This window comes from Rutidosis leptorrhynchoides, chromosome 7, assembly GCF_046630445.1.
Source record: "Rutidosis leptorrhynchoides isolate AG116_Rl617_1_P2 chromosome 7, CSIRO_AGI_Rlap_v1, whole genome shotgun sequence".
NCBI lineage: Eukaryota > Viridiplantae > Streptophyta > Magnoliopsida > Asterales > Asteraceae > Rutidosis > Rutidosis leptorrhynchoides.
Genome location: NC_092339.1, coordinates 75540147 through 75563586, shown reverse-complemented (window position 1 = coordinate 75563586; position 23440 = coordinate 75540147). Strand labels below are relative to the sequence as shown.

The 23440-nt window shown below is 35.2% G+C and overlaps 2 protein-coding genes across 2 annotated transcripts; one reads left to right on the top strand and one right to left on the bottom strand.

Moving 5' to 3' along the window:
• The first annotated feature begins 3676 nt into the window (after positions 1-3676).
• On the top strand, positions 3677-8323 carry LOC139857184 (stromal 70 kDa heat shock-related protein, chloroplastic-like). The gene is made up of 7 exons (XM_071845921.1): positions 3677-4317; positions 4892-5144; positions 5237-5316; positions 6387-6529; positions 6624-6722; positions 6802-7390; positions 7748-8323. The coding sequence occupies exons 1-7, from the start codon at positions 3808-3810 to the stop codon at positions 8141-8143; spliced, it is 2070 nt and encodes a 689-aa protein (XP_071702022.1). The 5' UTR covers positions 3677-3807; the 3' UTR covers positions 8144-8323.
• A 934-nt stretch (positions 8324-9257) lies between these two features.
• On the bottom strand, positions 9258-11983 carry LOC139857416 (GDSL esterase/lipase At1g71691-like). The gene is made up of 6 exons (XM_071846165.1): positions 11753-11983; positions 11291-11539; positions 10683-10810; positions 9972-10214; positions 9637-9886; positions 9258-9536 (listed from the first exon to the last, which is right to left on the bottom strand). The coding sequence occupies exons 1-6, from the start codon at positions 11910-11912 to the stop codon at positions 9316-9318; spliced, it is 1251 nt and encodes a 416-aa protein (XP_071702266.1). The 5' UTR covers positions 11913-11983; the 3' UTR covers positions 9258-9315.
• Positions 11984-23440: the final 11457 nt, after the last annotated feature.

Below are 23440 nucleotides of genomic sequence, written 5' to 3'. Positions count from 1 at the left end.
CTATCAATTTAACCACTTAAAATAAATTTTCGTAATTTTTAGAAATTTAGATAAGAAGTAGAATAAAATTCTAAGTACTAAAAACTAGAATGGCGAGAAATAAGAAAGAAAAAGATTGCGCGTCGAAAAATGTCGAAAAAGAAAAAAAAATGGTTGAAAAATAAAAGGTGACGGAAAAATAAAAAAAACTTATAAAAACTTAAAAATACTTAATTAATTTAACCTTATTACTACAACTAACTTAAAATTATAATCGCAAATTGAAATTACTAATTGGAATGATAATTGATACATAGTAAAAGGTCTAAAAATATTAAAGCTTACAGGAAAAACTAAGTCCCAAATGGAAATAACTTAAAAAGAAACTAAAACTTAAAAAGGCGTCGCAAAATTCTAAAGCACCTAAATCTTAGTCTAAAGAAAAAGCACTTAAGGAATTCTACGGCAAAGCCTAAAAATATAGGAGTAAAAATAACTATAGCAAAAACTAAGTTTAAAATTAATTATGAGCTAAAAATACAAAAGTTACGCTACAACGATTAAAAAGGTACAAATTATAAAAATATACAAAAAGTTGTAAAAAGTACAATTTTTATAAAAATATTATTTTTATATTATTTATTTAATAAAACTACTAATTTTACAATTTTAATTAAACTTATTTAAACTAAATACATAAATTAAATAAAAATAAAACTTAAAACTAATACTAATAATAATAATAATAATATTTAGGTTTTAATAATAATAATTAATAATACCCCGTAATCAATGCTTGATTAGGGTTTTGTCCGTGTGTCAGAAGCCCTCCGCGAGTTGCGGTGATAAATGAGGAAAACCCCGCGAGTCGCGGGGTTCAGTAATTCAGTTGACAGGTACTAATTTTTACGCGTTTTCTTTATTTATTTTTTTTATTATTTTCTGTTTTCTGTTTTTAATTTAAATAAACGATTTTTAATAAAATTTATATTTTTATAAATTAAAATAAAGATAAAGAAACTTATAAAACTTAAATATTTAACAAAATCCTAAAAATACTTATATTTTTGTTTTTCTTTTTATATTTTTGAATGATTAAAACGTAATTTTTACAAAAACGACTTTTAATAAAAGTAAATAAAAATCTTTTTTTTTTTTTTTATTAGCGTTGCGCTTCCGGCTTTTAAGAGTAATTCCCCGGCAGCGGCGCCAAAAATACTTGATGTGCAGCGGGGTAGTATATAAAATAGTTATTATTTTACTAGGAAATACTATTAAATACGATACAATTTTACACAAGATATTTATTTATTTATAGAATGGATATACTTAAACCTTGCTACAACACTTATAGGCAGTGTACCTAATCGTACAGTAGTGTAGTTTTTAGTAAGTCCGGTTCGTTCCACAGGGAAATCTTTAAACAAAGCTCAACGCTATATTAGTTTACTTTTATAAAAATACAAATATATATATAGGTAATATTATTATTATAAAGGGGGGTTTTTACCGTTTAATGACCGGTTTGTCGATTTTAAAACTTTTAGTCGCAGTTAAAACCTAATGTAAAATATAAAATAAATACAAGACTTTAAATTAAAGCGTAAAGTAAATAACGATAATGAAATTGCGAATAATAAAAATGCGATAAAATTAAATTGCGATAATTAAAAGTACGATAATTAAAAGTGCAATTAAATATAAAATAAAGGAAATTAAATATGAAATAAAAGAATTATGCTTATTTAAACTTCCGTAATCATGATGTTTGACGTGTTGATTTTAGTTTTATGCCCATGGGTTAATTGTCCTTTGTCCTGGATTATTCAATATGTCCGTCTGGTTTTTGTCCATAACAGTCCATCAGTCATAAATATAAATTGCAAGTGTCCTTGTCAAATTATTATTATACCCGAAGATAAATATTCCAACTAATTGGGGATTCGAATTGTAACAAGGTTTTAATACTTTGTTTAATGAATACACCAGGTTATCGACTGCGTGTAAACCAAGGTTTTACTACTTTGTTAACAATTACACCAATTACCCTTGAATGTAATTTCACCCCTGTTTTAATTATTCTAGTGGCTATTAATCCATTCCCGTGTCCGGTTAAATGAACGATTATTCGTACATATAAATACCCCGCCCATCGTGTCCGATCGAGTGTATATGGTAATTTATAGGGACGCCCAATTGTAAATCTTTATATTAACATTAACAAACTTTCATTTAGTTAAACAAATATAAAGCCCATTAATAGCCCATAGTCTAGTTTCCACAAGTGTCGTTCTTTTGTCCAAACCCCAATTATGGTACAAAGCCCAATTACCCAATTTTAGTAATTAGCCCAACATCATGATTACTTCGTTTTAAATAAGCATAATAATAACTTAGCTACGAGACATTAATATAAAAAGGTTGAACATAACTTACAATGATTAAAAATAGCGTAGCGTTACACGGACAGAATTTCGACTTACACCCTTACAACATTCGCTAACATACCCTTATTATTAGAATTATAATTAAAATTAAAATATAAATTATAAATATAAATATATATTACTCGTATATATTGAGAGAGAGATGAAAATATGATGATAAATTCGATCAGAATTCGGTTGGCTTTATAGCCAGAAGTGAAATTTGGGGCTCCGCGACTCGCGGCAAAAAGCCCTTCAAACTCCGCGAGTCGCGGAGAGGTATTTTCAATTCACACCCTTGGAGTTTCTGGCTGCCGACAGTTTTTAATATATATATATAATATATATATAATTAATATAATTAATTATATATTATATTATATTTATATACATAGTTAACTTGTAATTTTTAGTCCGTTGCGTCGAGCGTTAAGAGTTGACTCTAGTCTCGGTTCCGGATTTTCGAACGTCCTCGCGTACAATTTAATATCTTGTACTTTGCGTTTTGAATCTTGTACTCTTGTGATTTCGAGACGTTTCTTATCAATAATTGGAACCTTTTTGATTGTCTTTTGTTCTTTTGAGCTTTTTGGTCGTTTGCGTCTTCAAATCGTCGAATCTGTCTTTTGTCTTCACCTTTTATTATTTAAACGAATATCACTTGTAAATAGAACAATTGCAACTAAAAGCTTGTCTTTCTTGAGGAATAATGCTATGAAATATATGTTCGTTTTTAGCATTATCAGGGATCTTCATTATCATCTTGCAAATTGAATTGAGTGTTTGGATTAGACATTTTTTTTTATTAAAATTCATTAAATTTGCAACGGATATATATTTATCCGTTTGATTTTGCAACGGCTCAAACATTGAGTCCCACCAACGGCCACGTGTATCACCAAACCTCACCCACTCCGTCGCTATACCCGTTGGTGCCCCACCCACGCCCCAGTTTTTGGCCTCAGCAACGCCTCGATACGGCGGAGAGGGGCGGCGCTGGGTTCCACATCACCCTCCCACGCCGTTGTTGATTGATCGATACAAGGGGTCTTAGAAAAATTCTTTAATACTCGTATATAATCAATTGTAAATCTGTCTGATTTTTGACTGCTAACCTATTGTCATAAACTATAAAACTATATATCTGCTCCATATAACTGTAAACTGTACACTGTAAACCACAGTATAAACTACAAAGTCGTACAGGTGAGAAACACATGTCGCCATCACAAGGCCTCTCTAGAACCCTCCACTTTCTTCTTAATTCCTTCTCAATTCTTCCCTTTTGTTCCCATTACTGCTTAAATCCTTCTTCTACCTCACACTAACACAATCATCACAAACACATCTTACATAAACAATTCTTAATTCCTAACAATCAATAATCAAAATCCATTCAAAAATGGCATCAACATCTTTTCACCCATCATTCCCCTTCAAACCCCACATCCCCAATTCAATTCCATCATCAAAATCCTCTCTTTTCGGTAACCCAACATCAATTAACCTACGATCACGAACACCCAAATCTCAAAAACGAAACTTGTTCAAAGTCGTAAACGAAAAAGTGGTCGGAATTGATCTGGGTACAACGAATTCAGCAGTAGCAGCAATGGAAGGCGGTCAACCGACCATAATAACAAACGCTGAGGGACAACGAACGACGCCGTCTGTGGTGGCGTACAGTAAGAACGGTGATCGGTTAGTGGGTCAAATTGCGAAACGGCAGGCGGTTGTGAACCCTGAAAATACGTTTTTTTCGGTGAAGAGGTTTATAGGAAGGAAAATGATGGAAGTTGATGAAGAATCAAAACAGGTTTCGTATAAAGTAATTAGAGATGATAAGGGGAATGTTAAGTTAGATTGCCCTGCCATTGGTAAACAATTTGCCCCTGAAGAAATTTCTGCACAGGTACTCTGTTATATCATACATTCAATTCAATTCAGTTCAGCTAGTAATATAATACTAAAGTTTAAATGTGTGTTGCTAGCTGTATATATCTAAAGGTAGGTGCATATAAATTATATAAATGTAAATCATGATAAAAGTTGATAACTTTACATCGAAATATTGATTGAGTATTAAAAAGCTTCAGTTAGTTGGTTCTGGGCCAGGTTCAAATAAATCCGGGGGGAGTTTTCTTTAGTTGGTAAAAAGCTTCAGTTAGTTGATTCGATGTTAAAATTGCCGTTCTAAAAAAAAAGTTGATAACTTTATCAATTATGTTTGGATCTTGATATAATTGTGTGCAATTAGTTATGTAATTGGTAAATGTGGGTGGTAAATGAGAGGATTCGATGCCAAAATTGCCGTTCTAAAAAAAGTTGATAACTTTATCAATTATGTTTGGATCTTGATATAATTGTGTGCAATTAGTTATGTAATTGGTAAATTTGAGACCTTTGGGAGGAACTCAGGGCCCCAACTCTAGGTGAAAGAATATATTGATTATATTTTGTTAATTTATCATATATATTGGGTGTAGGTTCTGAGGAAGCTTGTAGATGATGCATCAAAGTTTTTAAGTGATAAAGTGACTAAAGCAGTAGTAACAGTACCGGCTTATTTTAACGATTCGCAAAGAACTGCAACGAAAGATGCAGGCCGAATTGCTGGAATCGAGGTTCTTCGGATAATTAATGAGCCAACTGCTGCTTCATTAGCTTATGGTTTCGAAAAGAAAAACAATGAAACAATTCTGGTTTTTGATCTTGGTGGTGGCACATTTGATGTATCAGGTATATTTATATTTAGTGTTATCATGAGGCTGACTGTATATATTTTTTATATTTTACGCGAATTTTAACAATTTTGATCAATTTTTCTGCAGTTCTTGAAGTTGGGGATGGAGTGTTTGAGGTACTGTCTACTTCAGGGGATACCCATTTAGGAGGAGATGATTTTGACAAGGTTAGTGCTCTCTTGAATGTGCATTTTTGCTAGTACTTTTTTTTGTAAAGTATCGTCATATTTTGCCATAATTGACATACCTGGCAAATGGGTCGGGTTTAGGTCCAAACGGGTCGAACCCAAATCGGTCAGCTTTTTTTAACGGGTCCAAACCGGTCGAACCCAATCGGCTCGGGTCAAGTCGAGACCCAAATTTTCCCCCTTTTTTTAAAATGATAATAATCATCTTATACGAGTAATAAACATAATTAAAAATGAAAATTGAAATGCGAAATTAAAAATTAAAAACTGACAACTGAAACGTGAAACTAAAAAATAAACTGAAACGCGAAACTGAAATTGAAACTGTAGACGATCTTAGAATCAATCTAACTCGTTCTAGAGGCGGAATAACACTAGAACAAGGGCAAAGTCGAATATTTAATGGTTTTCGGGTTCGTACGAGTCAATCCAAGATTAGATCTTGATAAACACGAAACCTAGGTCGCTATTCTGTGGTATTTGGACGTAGGGACCGAGTTGCAGACAACTAAGGGTGAATATGATGCGTAACCTAACAATTGAGGCTTAAACCCGTATATATAGTGTCTGGAGATCGATCTACTGGCAGAAACTCTGTCAGTGAATGACTCCGTCATTCGGTCGACTGTTTGCTTAAGTCGACTCTGCTTAAGTAGACTCTGTCAGTGACTGACTCCGTTATTCGGTCTGACTGTCTTCTTAAGTCGATCGAAGATCAACTCCACCGACCATGACTATCGGACGACAGTCTTGACAGTCGGTCGACAGACTCTGTGTCTTGTCAGTTTAACTATTGACTTAATTAACAACGATTCAATAGTCATAATGTTTATGATTACAGACTGAAATGTTCATTAACAATAACAGAACTAGGGATTAAACATTCATGCACCAAAAGAAACACGAAACTACAAATTGAAATTAAAATGCGAAACTAAAAACTTAAACTCAAAATTGAAACTGAAAACTGAATGAGCCTTTTTGCTAGTGCTAGTTTTATAATGTTGTCATATCTATGCCATAGTTGATTAATTTTTTAAAAAATGCAGAGGATTGTCGATTGGTTAGCCGAAAGTTTCAGAAGGGACGAAGGTATTGATCTTCTTAAAGACAAACAAGCTCTTCAACGGCTTACAGAAACGGCCGAAAAAGCAAAAATGGAGCTTTCCACTTTGACCCAAACTAATATTAGGTATACGCAGTTTCATTTGACGATCAACCGTTGGTTTCTACAAATTAGGATAATATCGTTTCGTGTTTACTGATTATGTGTTGTGTGGTTGCAGTTTACCTTTCATTACAGCAACATCAGATGGTCCAAAACACATTGATACAACATTAACCAGAGCAAAATTCGAGGAATTGTGTTCTGATTTACTAGACAGGTACTATGATGTTCAGTTGTGTTTAGTTGGTGATTCAATTCAAGATTTTAAGATTCGATTTGTTGTGTGTTTGGTTTAGGCTTAAGACGCCTGTTGAAACGGCGTTAAAAGATGCAAATCTCTCCCTTAAAGATATTCAAGAAGTGGTTCTTGTTGGTGGGTCAACCCGAATACCCGCGGTTCAAGAACTTGTTAAAAAGATGACGGGTAAAGATCCAAACGTAACGGTTAATCCAGATGAAGTTGTTGCACTTGGAGCTTCGGTTCAGGCAGGTGTTTTGTCTGGCGATGTCAGCAACATTGTCTTATTAGATGTGACACCGCTGTCTTTAGGATTAGAAACATTAGGTGGCGTGATGACGAAGATCATCCCGAGGAACACGACATTGCCGACTTCCAAATCCGAAGTTTTTTCAACGGCGGCTGATGGACAAACGAGTGTCGAAATTAATGTACTTCAAGGAGAACGAGAGTTCGTTCGTGACAATAAATCATTAGGAAGCTTTAGACTCGATGGAATCCCGCCAGCACCGCGCGGGGTCCCACAAATCGAGGTAAAATTCGATATCGATGCGAATGGAATCCTTTCGGTTGCTGCTGTCGATAAAGGGACCGGAAAGAAACAAGATATTACAATCACGGGCGCCAGCACATTGCCTTCAGATGAGGTATGTGCGGTTTCTTTTTCGTTGTTTCCGTTTGCAATTTGATCGTGCCTACGGATGTCAAAAAGAGGTGACAAAATGGGTGGGCCTGTTGGGTTGCGATAGCAAACGTATATTTGTCCCTCTAAACAGTTTCTTGACAATTAAGGTGCGTCAATTATGTCAAAATGATCCATGAAACATCACTGTTGTAAAAGTCGGCTGAGTCGGTCGACGCGTCGGGTTTGGGACTAACCCGTCTCTGTTCATTCAAAAACATCTAAAAAAAAATTCGGGTCAAAGTTGAGTTGAGTCGGTCAAAGTCAAAGTTGGTCAAAATTTTAATATGTTTTAATCAAACCCTTCCACGGTTAACTTTAGGTAGAACGAATGGTGGCGGAAGCGGAGAAGTACGCAAAGGAGGATAAGGAGAAGAGGGACGCCATTGACACGAAGAACCAGGCGGAATCGGCCGTATACCAATGTGAAAAACAGTTAAAAGAAGTAGGAGAAAAAGTACCAAGTGAAGTGAAAGAGAAGGTGGAAAGCAAATTAAAAGAGCTCAAAGATGCTATTTCTGGTGGGTCAACTCAGACCATGAAAGATGCGATGACTGCATTGAACCAGGAACTGATGCAGTTGGGTCAGTCTATTTATAGCCAAGCTGGCGGCGCCACTGCGGCTGCTGGTGGTGGTGGTGATGCCGGTAAGGGTTCAGGTGGTTCCAGTGTTGGAGATGGTGAAGTCATTGATGCTGATTTTAGTGACAGCAAGTGAATTATGGGGCTATGAGATTGCTTGTACATTAGGAAGTATTGCTCGAAGTTAAGTTGATTCTGTTTTTTGTAGTATCTTGCTCTGTGATTTATATATGTACATTTGATCTCTCGGTTAGTCGATCTACTGATACATACTCAATTAACATATAACAAGTCTTTTGGCTTATAAGAAAGTTAATTATCGTCCATGTCAATGTGCGAACAATAGTTTCGCATTCGTTTCTGCGTATTTCTGATTAAGGAGGTTTGGTTTACATGAAACAGTCACTGAATCAGGTTAAACTGAATACATCTGATTAAAAATACATCATCTAAGAATTCCCCTTCTTCTCGGGTATGGGATTGGCCACATTCCATCCCATCGTCCAAAATGTCACCCACCTACTAGTTGTGTCACACCAATGTAGCAGTAGCTCAGTGGTACCCGATACATTTAAAGTTGGGATTCGCCATGTTAAACCTTTGAATTTAATAATATAGGTGCAGGTAATTTTCTGGCATGCGACTCTTTCAGGGTGAGTCTGGTGAGTTTCCAAAGGAAAAGCAGAGTCAGGGTGTCTGCCAAACATACATATTTTTTGAATTTGCTATTTGTGCCACACAAATAGCTATCTTTCAAGATAAACACGATTTTTTTGGTTTCCACACGTGAGCGAACAACCATATCATTATGCCCGATTCAGCAAACACGGACAATTCCGAGACATATCATGGCAATGATGCACTCCCTGTTAGTAATGGACGAGTCTACACACTTTTTTTCATGGTCTTTCGGTCATAAATAAAGCTGGCTATTTTGAATATTCAAGCCGCAGGTCGCTCTCGTCTTTAGTTTGTGGTCGAATGTTAGACATAATATAGATTAGGATTACATAATATGTATTAGGGTTTTAGCCTGATGATGTAATGGGCTTTAGGGTTTAGATTAACTTACACTTCAAATTTTGATCTATATATAAGCCTATATAATACATTGTTTATCACAATTACGCTATTACTACAATACAATAATACAACACAATATTTCTGGTTTTACAATCAGAAAAAGAAGAAACGCACACACATTTGATGATAGCCTAGTTAAAGATGATACACCTCACAAAGAACACAAAGAAACACACATTTCCTCATAGTTAAGTGGACAAGAATACAACTGGTGTTGCATAAACATCAAAGTTTTGCTAGTTGTTGAATGTTGATGGGATAAACCATATCAGGAGTACCACTAAAAGCCTTCTTCCCCATCAACACATTCACAGCTTCTGTCGGATGAAATGCGTCCCAAAACACGTACTCGCGTCTATTCAAACATGGTGCTTGCATCGGTAGACACGTTATCTGCCCTCTATTTCTCCCTATTCCACAACATCCCCTGTTCACCACTCGAAAACCTGCATTCACCACGCCATCATACTTTTAATAACGTTCCATATTTTTATTTTTTAAATACATTTTAAAAAGAAACTTTTAGATTGAATGTTGTAGTTGTACCGTAAGATCTAGCGTTTTCAAGGATATCTTGAAACATGTTATGAACATCGATGTAAACGAATTTTGAACCAGGAAGATTAGCACTTAAACTATTAATCATAGTCTTCATATTTGCATTAAAAGGTAGCACAAGCTGGTTCACTTCATCTGAGCATCTTCCTGTTGTACTTTGTGCTAATATACTCGGAATACAACCCATTAGCCCGATCCCAGCTAAAACAAACTTTCGCGCTCCAAGATTGTAAAGCCGCTACTCAACAAAACAAACATTAATCATAAATCTTCATTTTTTCATAAATGCACTCATTGAACTCTGTAAAGTTTCAAACACTTACTTTTAGCTGTGTAGTGTATTGTTTGGACAAAAGATCGGCGTACTGATTACCATCGTACTGGTTACGAGTGTTGTAATTAGGCATGAGATAGTTGTTTAAGTAGTCATTACTACCCATTCCTACAAAGAAAATGCATCTGGCAAGTGCTTGACCAAGATTAGTAGAAGCACCTAATGCAGTCTTTATTTCATCCAAGCTGTTTTCGAAGTTCTTTATCTGCTGATTAAACGGAATTCTGCCCACCTACACAACAAATATATACACTTTATTAAGGAGGATTAATTGCATAATTATTGTTGTTCATTAATTAAGTACACCAAAATTGTCTGTTGGTTACTTGGTTCATTATTCTGTTTTTCTATCATACAAACAGGATTATTGAGGAAAGACACAAAATTGAGAGTATTAATGATACTTAACAATAATAGAAAGTTTTATATAATTGAAACCTCATATAATGAGAAGAAATCCATGCCATATATATACCACTTTTATAAAAGTTGCTATTAATCGCATCAATTATGATCAAAACCTATAGTTTATGGACTTAAAAATCTCTACAAAAATGAACAACTTGTACCCAAATGATCAAATGCATTAAAGTTGCTAACTTGAATCACTATATACGTCTACAACTATACAATTGCAACAATGGCAGACCATCTTCTTGATTAGCTCACGACATAAATTATGAGTGATTTAACATCTTACAAAATTTCGGCCAGTGATATCAAGAATTCCAGCAGCAGCTGAAGCAAAATTGACACCATGCAACATTTCATCTGCTGAATTTGATGTTTGCGAATAGGCTGGTATCAATGGTAGTCCAAGTAATTCCGCTACATTCAAAATTTTAACATCATATAGATCAATACTTAAAGAATAAAATCATGTCTATATATATATATATAAAAAAAAAGTACCAACTTTTTCATATATAACATCTAAATGCATTATCACATAGCCAGTGGCGGAACTTGACCCCGACTCGAGAGGGGGCGAAACTAATTGAAGGGAGTAAGAAACTAATCGAAGGGGGGTAAACACTAAAAAAAACCTTATTTTTTCGTAAATTTTTTTTTTTTTTTAGTGCAACTTTTTTTTCTTCCCGAAATCGAGGGGGGGCGGATACCCCCTTTTGTCCCTTAAATGTTCCGCCCCTGCACATAGCATATTTTGGGCTGGTCACTGAAAATGGTCAGAGACGGTCACTGAATAAATCAGTTAGAAAACCTTATTCGTTTACCCGTTTACAGATTATAGAAAATAGCTAGATATCTAGTTGAAGATATATACACAAAGAGAAATGATATATATACCTATAGCATCAACCATGGTGTAACCATTTGAAAATCTACCAGTTGGACCTCCATCAAAGTCAATACCATAAGGATAATAATTAGCTTTAGCTAAAGAAGTTAAATCATTATTATTTCCATTATCAATGAGTGAGTCTCCAAATATGAACATTGCCGGCACCATCTCTCTCGCAGCGGCTGAAGCTGCTTCCGGTGAAGAAGCACCAAAACTGCCATTATCACCACCATCTCCATAATCTTGTCCATAAACTAAACCACCATCACTCAACAACATGCCAACAATCAACATCAATAAGCAGGAAATATTAATCATGATTGGTCTCTCAATGTTACCCATAATCTAAGTTTGTGAGTGTTTCAGTGAGAAAGAGAATTTAGTGAAATTGGGATGACAAAAGAAGTTGACAGAGGGTGTAAATAAAGGGAAGTGATGGGTAGTTGAAGAGTAGTAAATGAGCTCACCTGTAAAATTTGAATGGTGGTAATTACTGTAATTAATAAGTGTGGCCTGCACCTTTAGTTTTATTTCTACCACCATATTTGTCATGTTTGGGGACAAATAATTGTTGTCATGTGTGTCTTTATTCGAACTCTTACCATCAAAGAATTGAATTATAAGCATTTGAATGCGAACTTAAGGTACTTTAGAGATGTTATTGTACTGAGTTATTTGATTTTTTCGGCTGGCAAAGTTATATTAGTATCTTGCCATAAGCCACAACAAAAGAGAAAGAAGAATCAATTGGATTACAAGTTCAATTAAACGTGTAAACGGATAAGATTTTGTTTGTTTGAGCTATTCACGGAAGGAGAGTATTTTTACGTTGTCCAACCCGTTTGGGATTTGTAGGACCCTAACAAGACAAGTGATTTAAATCACTCACTAATCTTAAACGATAAACGAATTAATTGAAGCATAAAGACAATTAATATAGAGATAAATGATACAAGGATTTAATGTGGTTATATCTCAACTCCAAACACGGAAAAAGTTTTAGTCCACGGGCGCAAACTAAAGATTTTCTAATATAAATTTCGTGACGAATTAGAAGCAACATGAAGTCCTAATTGCAATCCAATTTCTGCACAAAAATCCGTATCTGATCAGGTCACACGCAACACCGAATACATTCTATTTTCATTCGGTGCGGTACAAGCAAAACCCGAACAGACTCCTCTTTTAAGCTAAGAGCACCAAATGGATCCCAACTTTATTCGGTGATGAGTACCCCTGAATCGTTTCTTGTTTAAATTTACTTCACACCTTTAATAATCTCCCACTTAAAGGAGACTTTAAACAAACCCCATACCAATCTTCAACAGAAAATCCATCAAACCTGTCAACTATGTTTTTACAACCCACATCAACCCTAGATTAGCCAATTAACAACTCCTTTTAATACCGTCGGATGAGACACCTGAATCACGCCGCATTCCCATTCCTAACCTACAATGGAATGAAGTCTTGCGACACCAAAAACACCGTTGAGTGATAGTCCAATCTTATAGTTACTAGCTTGGGTCATCTCGGTTCCTTCCACCACCATCTTCTTAAACCAGAAGATCATCTTCTTGCACTAGAAGACACATTGAAGAGTGTGAGACTTCAATTACAAGATTCTTTCACGAGACAACATTGCCTCACCCATCGCTCTAGATATGTCCAATCCTGAACCCACATGTCAACGATCACGCCAGTCTCTCAGTTGATAGCTCATCGGATATTGCAACTCCAGAAGGAAGTCCGAACTACTTGTACATGATTTCACGTCTATCTATGACTTTACTTCCCAGTAATCAAAAAATCCAAACAAGCGCCTTTATAGACTATTCATCAAGGCACCCAGTAAGAACGCAATCACCACCTTGAAATATATCACCCTTTTTCAACTTTCCACTTTCACGCTGGTACACTGACATGGTTAATCTATTGTAATGTATATATGCCAATAGCAAATCCTATTACTAACACTGCAACACAACGCGCTTCGGAACACAAACTATCAATGACTCTAAAAAACCGTCGCAATGTGACAAATTGAGTAGATTAACCGATTTATTGTTTTACACCCCGCGAACTCTCAGATTCCGATTGAATTTACAAAATTGTCAGAGATGACAATCGATCAATCATCTTTTCTCAAATTAAGCACCAATATATATTACACTTAAGTTCTAGGTTTGATCATTGAATGTTTTTATATGAAGTTCTTACAAATTATGAATATGTATTATTGTATCTAGTTTTGTAGGTGATCGGTGGAAAATCTTGACGTAAGTTTATAACTTAGGGATTAATATATAGTTTATCACAACTTTTAATTATATATATATATATATATATATATCAATAGAAATCATGATTTTATTATTCATTTCATTATTTTATTATTAAAAGGTATTTTTGTCTTTTTAAGTACTAAGTTGTGATGTGGTTCAGCGGTTGGTGGTCGGCCTCCTTTAGGGGAGGTCATGAGTTTTACCCCCGTTGGCTACATATTAAAAATACAATTTCATCTCTGCCATGAAGTATCCTGTAACACCCTGAATTTTTATACATCAGAAAGTGTCACCAGAAAGTGTCACCAGAGAGTGTTCTCAGAAGTGCCACTAAAGGTGAACCTAACACTTATGCATTTTCAGATTTTACATTAGAATCTAACAGTTTCAGTCCCTGAATTTATAAAAACTGTGTTGTCTTCATTTTATGTTGTAGTGCGCGCCGCGCAAGTGGAAGCGCGCCGCGCAAAATGAGCTGACAGACTCCTTCGTGATTTTTAATATTTTAGAGGGGCATTTGGGTCTTTTTGCGTGGGGGTAGGTTTTGAGCTACAAAACTGATCAAAACCTATCCTTATCTTCATTTCCACCTCATCTCCACCTCTTCAAACACTCTCAACCTCTTTAGAGAGAGGAACCCATTCTAGAGTGAGAAAGTTGCATTTGGGTAAGAAGAAGGGCGATTCGAGTGAAAGCTCAAGTGTTAAAGTTGTTCATCGTGTTCTTGGCTACATTTTGGTAGTAGTGGTAAGCTCTAACTCCGAATTTCATTGTTTACGTTTATTGTTCAAATTGGGGTTTTGAACTTGTAAGTTCTTGAGAAAAACCCATTTAGCTCTTTAATGGAAGTTAGGAGCTAGTAATCGGGTTTAATGTTGTTGTTGGTGGGTTTTGGGTTGAAAACCGACTTGGTCATGTTTAGGACTTGTAAATTGGGTATAATCACTAGTGTTAGTGATTATGGAAGTGTTGGAACCCACTTGAGTGTGTTTGAATGACTAATTTTGAAATGGGTCAAAATTAGGGTTTATGAGTCAAATTTGGGAAGACAAGTATTAATACTTATGTTTTGGTTAAATTGGCGTTATAGGACCATTTGCACTTGTGTTAAGTGATTATTGGTCAATTTGGTCATTGGTTGTGCTTAAAGGTGCAATTGGGTCAAAATTGCACTAAGTGTCAATTTTGGTTGGTTTGTAATCCACCCTAATTGTGTTGTCTGTTATGTGATAAATGGAATAGGTATTTTTCACGTGTTACGGATTATTTCGGTTGCATTCATCAAGGCACTAAGGTGAGTGTAATTGTATTATATGCGTATGTATGCATAGGACGGGTGCGGGTGGGGTAGAGTGATCCTTGGCGTTCGGGTTCACTTTACATGTGTATGAGATGATGGACTCTATGAGTTTTGGGTCCTTGTGGCACGTTTGTGCGTTTGGGTTACCACCCGTGGGGTAGTGAATCTCGGGCGATACGAATTCACGTTGACAAGTAGGTCAACCACGTTGTTGTTGATGAGATGAGTTGGGTAGTGATTCGGGTGTAGTTTCGGCTTCACTAGTGAATCGCATGTGGTTTCGGATTCACGATGTGTGACAACCTGGAAATTTTTGATCAAATTTAAACTTTATCTTTAAATGATTTAACGTTTCCGACACGATAAGCAAAGTCTATGAAGTTAAATCTCAAAATTTTAGAACTGTTTCATTACATTTGACTGCTCTCGACGATTCATGAACAATTATATGTATGTATATATATATATGTACAAGTAAAAACGACTTTCCTACAGTAAAATACTATTTGCTACAGTAAAATGACTTTGCTACAGTAAAACATTGTTTGCTACAGTAAAACACTATTTGCTACAGTAACACTATTTGCTACAATAAACACTATTTGCTACAGTAAACACTATTTGATGTCGACGAACTAGCAAACAAAAACGGATAAGGCGGCCATGCGATCGCATGGCAAAAACACTGAAAACTCATGCGATCGCATGAGGTACTGTAGCAGGCCACATACTATAAAAGCTCGATTCATTCCTCCGAATTATTATTTTTTATATTATTATTATTATTATTATTATTATTATTAAGATTAATATTATTATTATTATTAATCTTATTATAATATTATTATTAGTAGTATATATACCTAAAATACTACGACGAGGTTATGAGCGTGTCACCTTCAAAATGGGTTTTTGAGCTGGATAGAGCTAAGGAAATTATGGGTTATTGCCAAGGAGGTTATGGGTAATGTTCGAGGGTATATTTGTGAATCAAATCTAGTGTTTATCATCTCTGTTGCGTCTACGTACTTTCCTACAATACTGAATCTCAATATTGATACGTAAGCACTCATATTTTATCTTTTATACATTAATTGTGTATCCATGTCTAGTGCTCGAGTATATATATTTATGCATGATTGTATGCTAAATTTTGTCGTTAAACAGTTATGATGAATCACGAAGTAAATACATATATTACTGATAAAAGGTATATGATATGCATGTTTTTGGAAAGCTGGCAAAAAATCAATAACTTTTCATTTAGAAATCGCGTAATTTCGGTGAACGAATTAAAAGATATGATCAACTGAATTATGATTGACATTGATTGAAATTGCTTTTGAAACTAGTTTGTAAGAATGATAAATTGGATTTTTGAATATTATCAGCCAAGTAAATGAATCCATATATAAGGCACGTCTCGTTTTGTTGAATTATTGTCAAAATTGACTTTTTGAAACGACTTTGGATAACTTTTGTATGTCGATCTCACGCATTAGGATTGTTATACACTATGACCTGACCTAGCTTGATAGACATTTATTGACCAACATATTGAAATGTCCCGTTCTTATTGATTAAAAACGTTCCATATTAATTGATTTCGTTGCGAGGTTTTGACCTCTATATGAGACGTTTTTCAAAGACTGCATTCATTTTTAAAACAAACCATAACCTTTATTTCATAATAATAAAGGTTTAAAAAGCTTTACGTAGATTATCAAATAATGATAATCTAAAATATCATGTTTACACACGACCATTACATAATGGTTTACAATACAAATATGTTACATCGAAATCAGTTTCTTGAATGCAGTTTTTACACAATATCATACAAACATGGACTCCAAATCTTGTCCTTATTTTAGTATGCAACAGCGGAAGCTCTTAGTATTCACCTGAGAATAAACATGCTTTAAACGTCAACAAAAATGTTGGTTAGTTATAGGTTTAACCTATATATATCAAATCGTAACAATAGACCACAAGATTTCATATTTCAATACACATCCCATACATAGAGATAAAAATCATTCATATAGTGAACACCTGGTAACCGACATTAACAAGATGCATATTTAAGAATATCCCCATCATTCTGGGACACCCTTCAGATATGATATAAATTTCGAAGTACTAAAGCATCTGGTACTTTGGATGGGGTTTGTTAGGCCCAATAAATCTATCTTTAGAGTTCGCGTCAATTAGGGTGTCTGTTCCCTAATTCTTAGATTACCAGACTATATAAAAAAGGGCATATTCGATTTCGATAATTCAACCATAGAATGTAGTTTCACGTACTTGTGTCTATTTTGTAAATCATTTATAAAACCTGCATGTATTCTCATCCCAAAAATATTAGATTTTAAAAGTGGGACTATAACTCACTTTCACAGATTTTTACTTCGTCGGGAAGTAAGACTTGGCCACTGGTTGATTCACGAACCTATAACAATATATACATATATATCAAAGTATGTTCAAAATATATTTACAACACTTTTAATATATTTTGATGTTTTAAGTTTATTAAGTCAGCTGTCCTCGTTAGTAACCTATAACTAGTTGTCCACAGTTAGATGTACAGAAATAAATCGATAAATATTATCTTGAATCAATCCACGACCCAGTGTATACGTATCTCAGTATTGATCACAACTCAAACTATATATATTTTGAAATCAACCTCAACCCTGTATAGCTAACTCCAACATTCACATATAGAGTGTCTATGGTTGTTCCGAAATATATATAGATGTGTCGACATGATAGGTCGAAACATTGTATACGTGTCTATGGTATCTCAAGATTACATAATATACAATATAAGTTGATTAGGTTATGGTTGGAATAGATTTATTACTAACTTTCACGCAGGGAAAATGAGTAGTTTTTATCAATCTTGTTTTACTCGCCATTTCTTCGTTTCTAATCCGTTTTGAGTGATTCCAGTGGCCACGGTTTCGTATTGAACTTAACTTTATGAATCTAAATAGAAAAAGTATAATTTTATAGTCGGAAAAATAAGTTACAAGTCGTTTTTGTAAAGGTAGTCATTTCAGTCGAAAGAACGACATCTTGATGACCATTTTGAAAAACATACTTTCACTTTGAGTTTAACCATGATTTTTGGATATAGTTTCATGTTCATAAGAAAAATCATTTTTCCAGAAGTATAGATTTTAAATCAAAGTTCTTCTTAGCTTTTAATTATCCCAACCAAAACAGCCCCCGGTTTTACTACGACGGCGTATATCCAGTTTTATGGTGTTTATCGTGTTTCCGGGTTTTAAATCATTAAGTTAGCATATCATATAGATATAGAACATGTGTTTAGTTGATTTTAAAAGTCTAGTTAGAAGGATTAACTTTATTTGCGAACAAGTTTAGAATTAACTAAACTATGTTCTAGTGATTACAAGTTTATAACGTTGAATAAGACAGCTTTTTATGTATGAATCGAATGATGTTATGAACATCATTACTACCTAAAGTTCCTTGGATAAACCTACTGGAAATGAGAAAAATGGATCTAGCTTCAAAGGATCCTTGGATGGCTTGAAAGTTCTTGAAGCAGAATCATGACACGAAAACAATTTCAAGTAAGATTTCCACTCGAAATAAGATTGTTATAGTTATAGAAATTGAATTAAAGTTTGAATATGATTATTACCTTGTATTAGAAAGATAACCTAATGTAAGTAACAAAGGTTTCTTGATCTTGGATGATTACTTGGAATGGATTTAGAAAACTTGGAAGTAAACTTGCAATCTTGGAAGTATTCTTGATTTTATGAAACTAGAACTTTTGGAATTTTTGAAGAACACTTAGAACTTGAAGATAGAACTTGAGAGAGATCAATTAGATGAAGAAAATTGAAGAATGAAAGTGTTTGTAGGTGTTTTTGGTCGTTGGTGTATGGATTAGATATAAAGGATATGTAATTTTGTTTTCATGTAAATAAGTCATGAATGATTACTCATATTTTTGTAATTTTATGAGATATTTCATGCTAGTTGCCAAATGATGGTTCCCACATGTGTTAGGTGACTCACATGGGCTGTTAAGAGCTGATCATTGGAGTGTATATACCAATAGTACATACATCTAAAAGCTGTGTATTGTACGAGTACGAATACGGGTGCATACGAGTAGAATTGTTGATGAAACTGAACGGGGATGTAATTGTAAGCATTTTTGTTAAGTAGAAGTATTTTGATAAGTGTATTGAAGTCTTTAAAAAGTGTATGAATACATATTAAAACACTACATGTATATACATTTTAACTGAGTCGTTAAGTCATCGTTAGTCGTTACATGTAAGTGTTGTTTTGAAACCTTTAGGTTAACGATCTTGTTAAGTGTTGTTAACCCAATGTTTATAATATCAAATGAGATTTTAAATTATTATATTATCATGATATTATGATGTATAAATATCTCTTAATATGATATATATACATTAAATGTCGTTACAACGATAATCGTTACATATATGTCTCGTTTCAAAATCATTAAGTTAGTAGTCTTGTTTTTACATATGTAGTTCATTGTTAATATACTTAATGATATGTTTACTTATCATAATATCATGTTAACTATATATATATCCATATATATGTCATCATATAGTTTTTACAAGTTTTAACGTTCGTGAATCACCGGTCAACTTGGGTGGTCAATTGTCTATATGAAACCTATTTCAATTAATCAAGTCTTAACAAGTTTGATTGCTTAACATGTTGGAAACACTTAATCATGTAAAATAACAATTTCATTTAATATATATATAAACATGGAAAAGTTCGGGTCACTACAGTACCTACCCGTTAAATAAATTTCGTCCCGAAATTTTAAGCAGTTAGAGGTGTTGACGTATCTTCTGGAAATAAATGCGGGTATTTCTTCTTCATTTGATCTTCACGCTCCCAGGTGAACTCGGGTCCTCTACGAGCATTCCATCGAACCTTAACAATCGGTATCTTGTTTTGTTTAAGTCTCTTAACCTCACGATCCATTATTTCGACGGGTTCTTCAATGAATTGAAGTTTTTCGTTGATTTGGATTTCATCTAACGGAATAGTGAGATCTTCTTTAGCAAAACATTTCTTCAAATTCGAGACGTGGAAAGTGTTATGTACAGCTGCGAGTTGTTGAGGTAATTCAAGTCGGTAAGCTTCTGGTCCGACACGATCAATAATCTTGAATGGTCCAATATACCTTGGATTTAATTTCCCTCGTTTACCAAATCGAACAACGCCTTTCCAAAGTGCAACTTTAAGCATGACCATCTCTCCAATTTCAAATTCTATATCTTTTCTTTTAATGTCAGCGTAGCTCTTTTATCGACTTTGGGCGGTTTTCAACCGTTGTTGAATTTGGATGATCTTCTCGGTAGTTTCTTGTATTATCTCCGGACCCGTAATCTGTCTATCCCCCACTTCACTCCAACAAATCGGAGACCTGCACTTTCTACCATAAAGTGCTTCAAACGGCGCCATCTCAAAGCTTGAATGGTAGCTGTTGTTGTAGGAAAATTCTGCTAACGGTAGATGTCGATCCCAACTGTTTCCAAAATCAATAACACATGCTCGTAGCATGTCTTCAAGCGTTTGTATCGTCCTTTCGCTCTGCCCATCAGTTTGTGGATGATAGGCAGTACTCATGTCTAGACGAGTTCCTAATGCTTGTTGTAATGTCTGCCAGAGTCTTGAAATAAATCTGCCATCCCTATCAGAGATAATAGAGATTGGTATTCCATGTCTGGAGACGACTTCCTTCAAATATAGTCGTGCTAACTTCTCCATCTTGTCATCTTCTCTTATTGGCAGGAAGTGTGCTGATTTGGTGAGACGATCAACTATTACCCAAATAGTATCAAAACCACTTGCAGTCCTTGGCAATTTAGTGATGAAATCCATGCTAATGTTTTCCCATTTCCATTCCGGGATTTCGGGTTGTTGAAGTAGACCTGATGGTTTCTGATGCTCAGCTTTGACCTTAGAACACGTCAAACATTCTCCTATGTATTTAGCAACATCGGCTTTCATACCCGGCCACCAAAAATGTTTCTTGAGATCCTTGTACATCTTCCCCGTTCCAGGATGTATTGCGTATCTGGTTTTATGAGCTTCTCTAAGTACCATTTCTCTCATATCTCCAAATTTTGGTACCCAAATCCTTTCAGCCCTATACCGGGGTCCGTCTTCCCGAATATTAAGATGCTTCTCCGATCCTTTGGGTATTTCATCCTTTAAATTTCCCTCTTTTAAAACTCCTTGTTGCGCCTCCTTTATTTAAGTAGTAAGGTTATTGTGAATCATTATATTCATAGATTTTACTCGAATGGGTTCTCTGTCCTTCCTGCTCAAGGCGTCGGCTACCACATTTGCCTTCCCTGGGTGGTAACGAATCTCAAAGTCGTAATCATTCAACAATTCAATCCACCTACGCTGCCTCATATTCAGTTGTTTCTGATTAAATATGTGTTGAAGACTTTTGTGGTCGGTATATATAATACTTTTGACCCCATATAAGTAGTGCCTCCAAGTCTTTAATGCAAAAACAACCGCGCCTAATTCCAAATCATGCGTAGTATAATTTTGCTCGTGAATCTTCAATTGTCTAGACGCATAAGCAATCACCTTCGTTCGTTGCATTAATACACAACCGAGACCTTGCTTTGATGCGTCACAATAAATCACAAAATCATCATTCCCTTCAGGCAATGACAATATAGGTGTCGTAGTTAGCTTTTTCTTCAATAACTGAAATGCTTTCTCTTGTTCATCCTTCCATTCAAATTTCTTCCCTTTATGCGTTAATGCAGTCAAGGGTTTTGCTATTCTGAAAAGTCTTGGATGAACCTTCTGTAGTAACCAGCTAGTCCTAAAAACTGGCGTATGTGTTTCGGAATTTTCGGGGTTTCCCACTGTTTAACAGTTTCTATCTTTGCCGGATCCACATTAATACCTTCTTTGTTCACTATGTGACCGAGGAATTGAACTTCTTCCAACCAAAATGCACACTTTGAAAATTTAGCGTACAATTCTTCCTTCCTCAATACTTCTAACACCTTTCTCAAATGTTCACCGTGTTCTTGGTCATTCTTTGAGTAAATAAGTATGTCATCAATGAAAACAATGACAAACTTGTCAAGGTATGGTCCACACACTCGGTTCATAAGGTCCATGAACACAGCTGGTGCATTAGTTAAACCAAACGGCATGACCATAAACTCGTAATGACTGTAACGTGTTCTGAAAGCAGTCTTTGGAATATCATCTTCTTTCACCCTCATTTGATGATACCCGGAACGTAAGTCAATCTTTGAATAAACAGACGAGCCTTGTAGTTGATCAAATAAGTCGTTGATTCTCGGTAGTGGGTAGCAGTTCTTGATGGTAAGTTTGTTCAACTCTCTGTAGTCGATACACAACCTGAATGTACCATCTTTCTTCTTGACAAACAAAACAGGAGCTCCCCACGGTGATGTGCTTGGTCGAATGAAACCACGCTCTAAAAGTTCTTGTAATTGGCTTTGCAGTTCTTTCATCTCGCTGGGTGCGAGTCTGTAAGGAGCACGAGCTATTGGTGCAGCTCCTGGTACAAGATCTATTTGAAATTCAACGGATCGATGTGGGGGTAATCCCGGTAATTCTTTCGGAAATACATCGGGAAATTCTTTTGCGACGGGAACATCATTGATGCTCTTTTCTTCAGTTTGTACTTTCTCGACGTGTGCTAGAATAGCATAGCAACCTTTTCTTATTAGTTTTTGTGCCTTCAAATTACTAATAAGATGTAGCTTTGTGTTGCCCTTTTCTCCGTACACCATTAAGGGTTTTCCTTTTTCTCGTATAATGCGAATTGCATTTTTGTAATAAACGATCTCTGCTTTCACTTCTTTCAACCAGTCCATACCGATTATCACATCAAAACTCCCTAACTCTACTGGTATCAAGTCAATCTTAAATGTTTCGCTAACCAGTTTAATTTCTCGATTTCGACATATATTATCTGCTGAAATTAATTTACCATTTGCTAATTCGAGTAAAAATTTACTATCCAAAGGCGTCAATGGACAACTTAATTTAGCACAAAAATCTCTACTCATATAGCTTCTATCCGTACCCGAATCAAATAAAACGTAAGCAGATTTATTGTCAATAAGAAACGTACCCGTAACAAGCTCCAGGTCTTCCTGTGCCTCTGCCGCATTAATATTGAAAACTCTTCCGCGGCCTTGTCCATTCGTGTTCTCCTGGTTCGGGCAATTTCTAATAATGTGGCCCGATTTTCCACATTTATAACAAACTACATTGGCATAACTTGCTCCGACACTACTTGCTCCGCCATTACTCGTTCCGACACCATTTGTTCCTTTCGTTCTGTTAACCCCTGGTCCGTAGACCTCACACTTCGCCGCGCTATGACCATTTCTTTTACACTTGTTGCAAAATTTGGTGCAGAACCCCGAGTGATACTTTTCACACCTTTGGCATAGCTGCTTCTGATTGTTGTTGTTGTTGCGATTGTTATTGTTGTTGGGACGATTGTTGTA

Excerpts from the sequence above, each read along its gene's own strand:
- LOC139857184 (XM_071845921.1), top strand. The coding sequence starts at position 3,808 with ATGGCATCAACATCTTTTCACCCATCATTCCCCTTCAAACCCCACATC. Across the intron at positions 6,530-6,623 it reads TTGACCCAAACTAATATTAG|TTTACCTTTCATTACAGCAA; the intron begins GTATACGCAGTT and ends GTGTGGTTGCAG. Across the intron at positions 6,723-6,801 it reads TGTTCTGATTTACTAGACAG|GCTTAAGACGCCTGTTGAAA; the intron begins GTACTATGATGT and ends TGTTTGGTTTAG.
- LOC139857416 (XM_071846165.1), bottom strand. The coding sequence starts at position 11,912 with ATGCTTATAATTCAATTCTTTGATGGTAAGAGTTCGAATAAAGACACA. Across the intron at positions 10,811-11,290 it reads CACCATGGTTGATGCTATAG|CGGAATTACTTGGACTACCA; the intron begins GTATATATATCA and ends TTTTGAATGTAG. Across the intron at positions 9,537-9,636 it reads TGAAAACGCTAGATCTTACG|GTTTTCGAGTGGTGAACAGG; the intron begins GTACAACTACAA and ends TGGTGAATGCAG.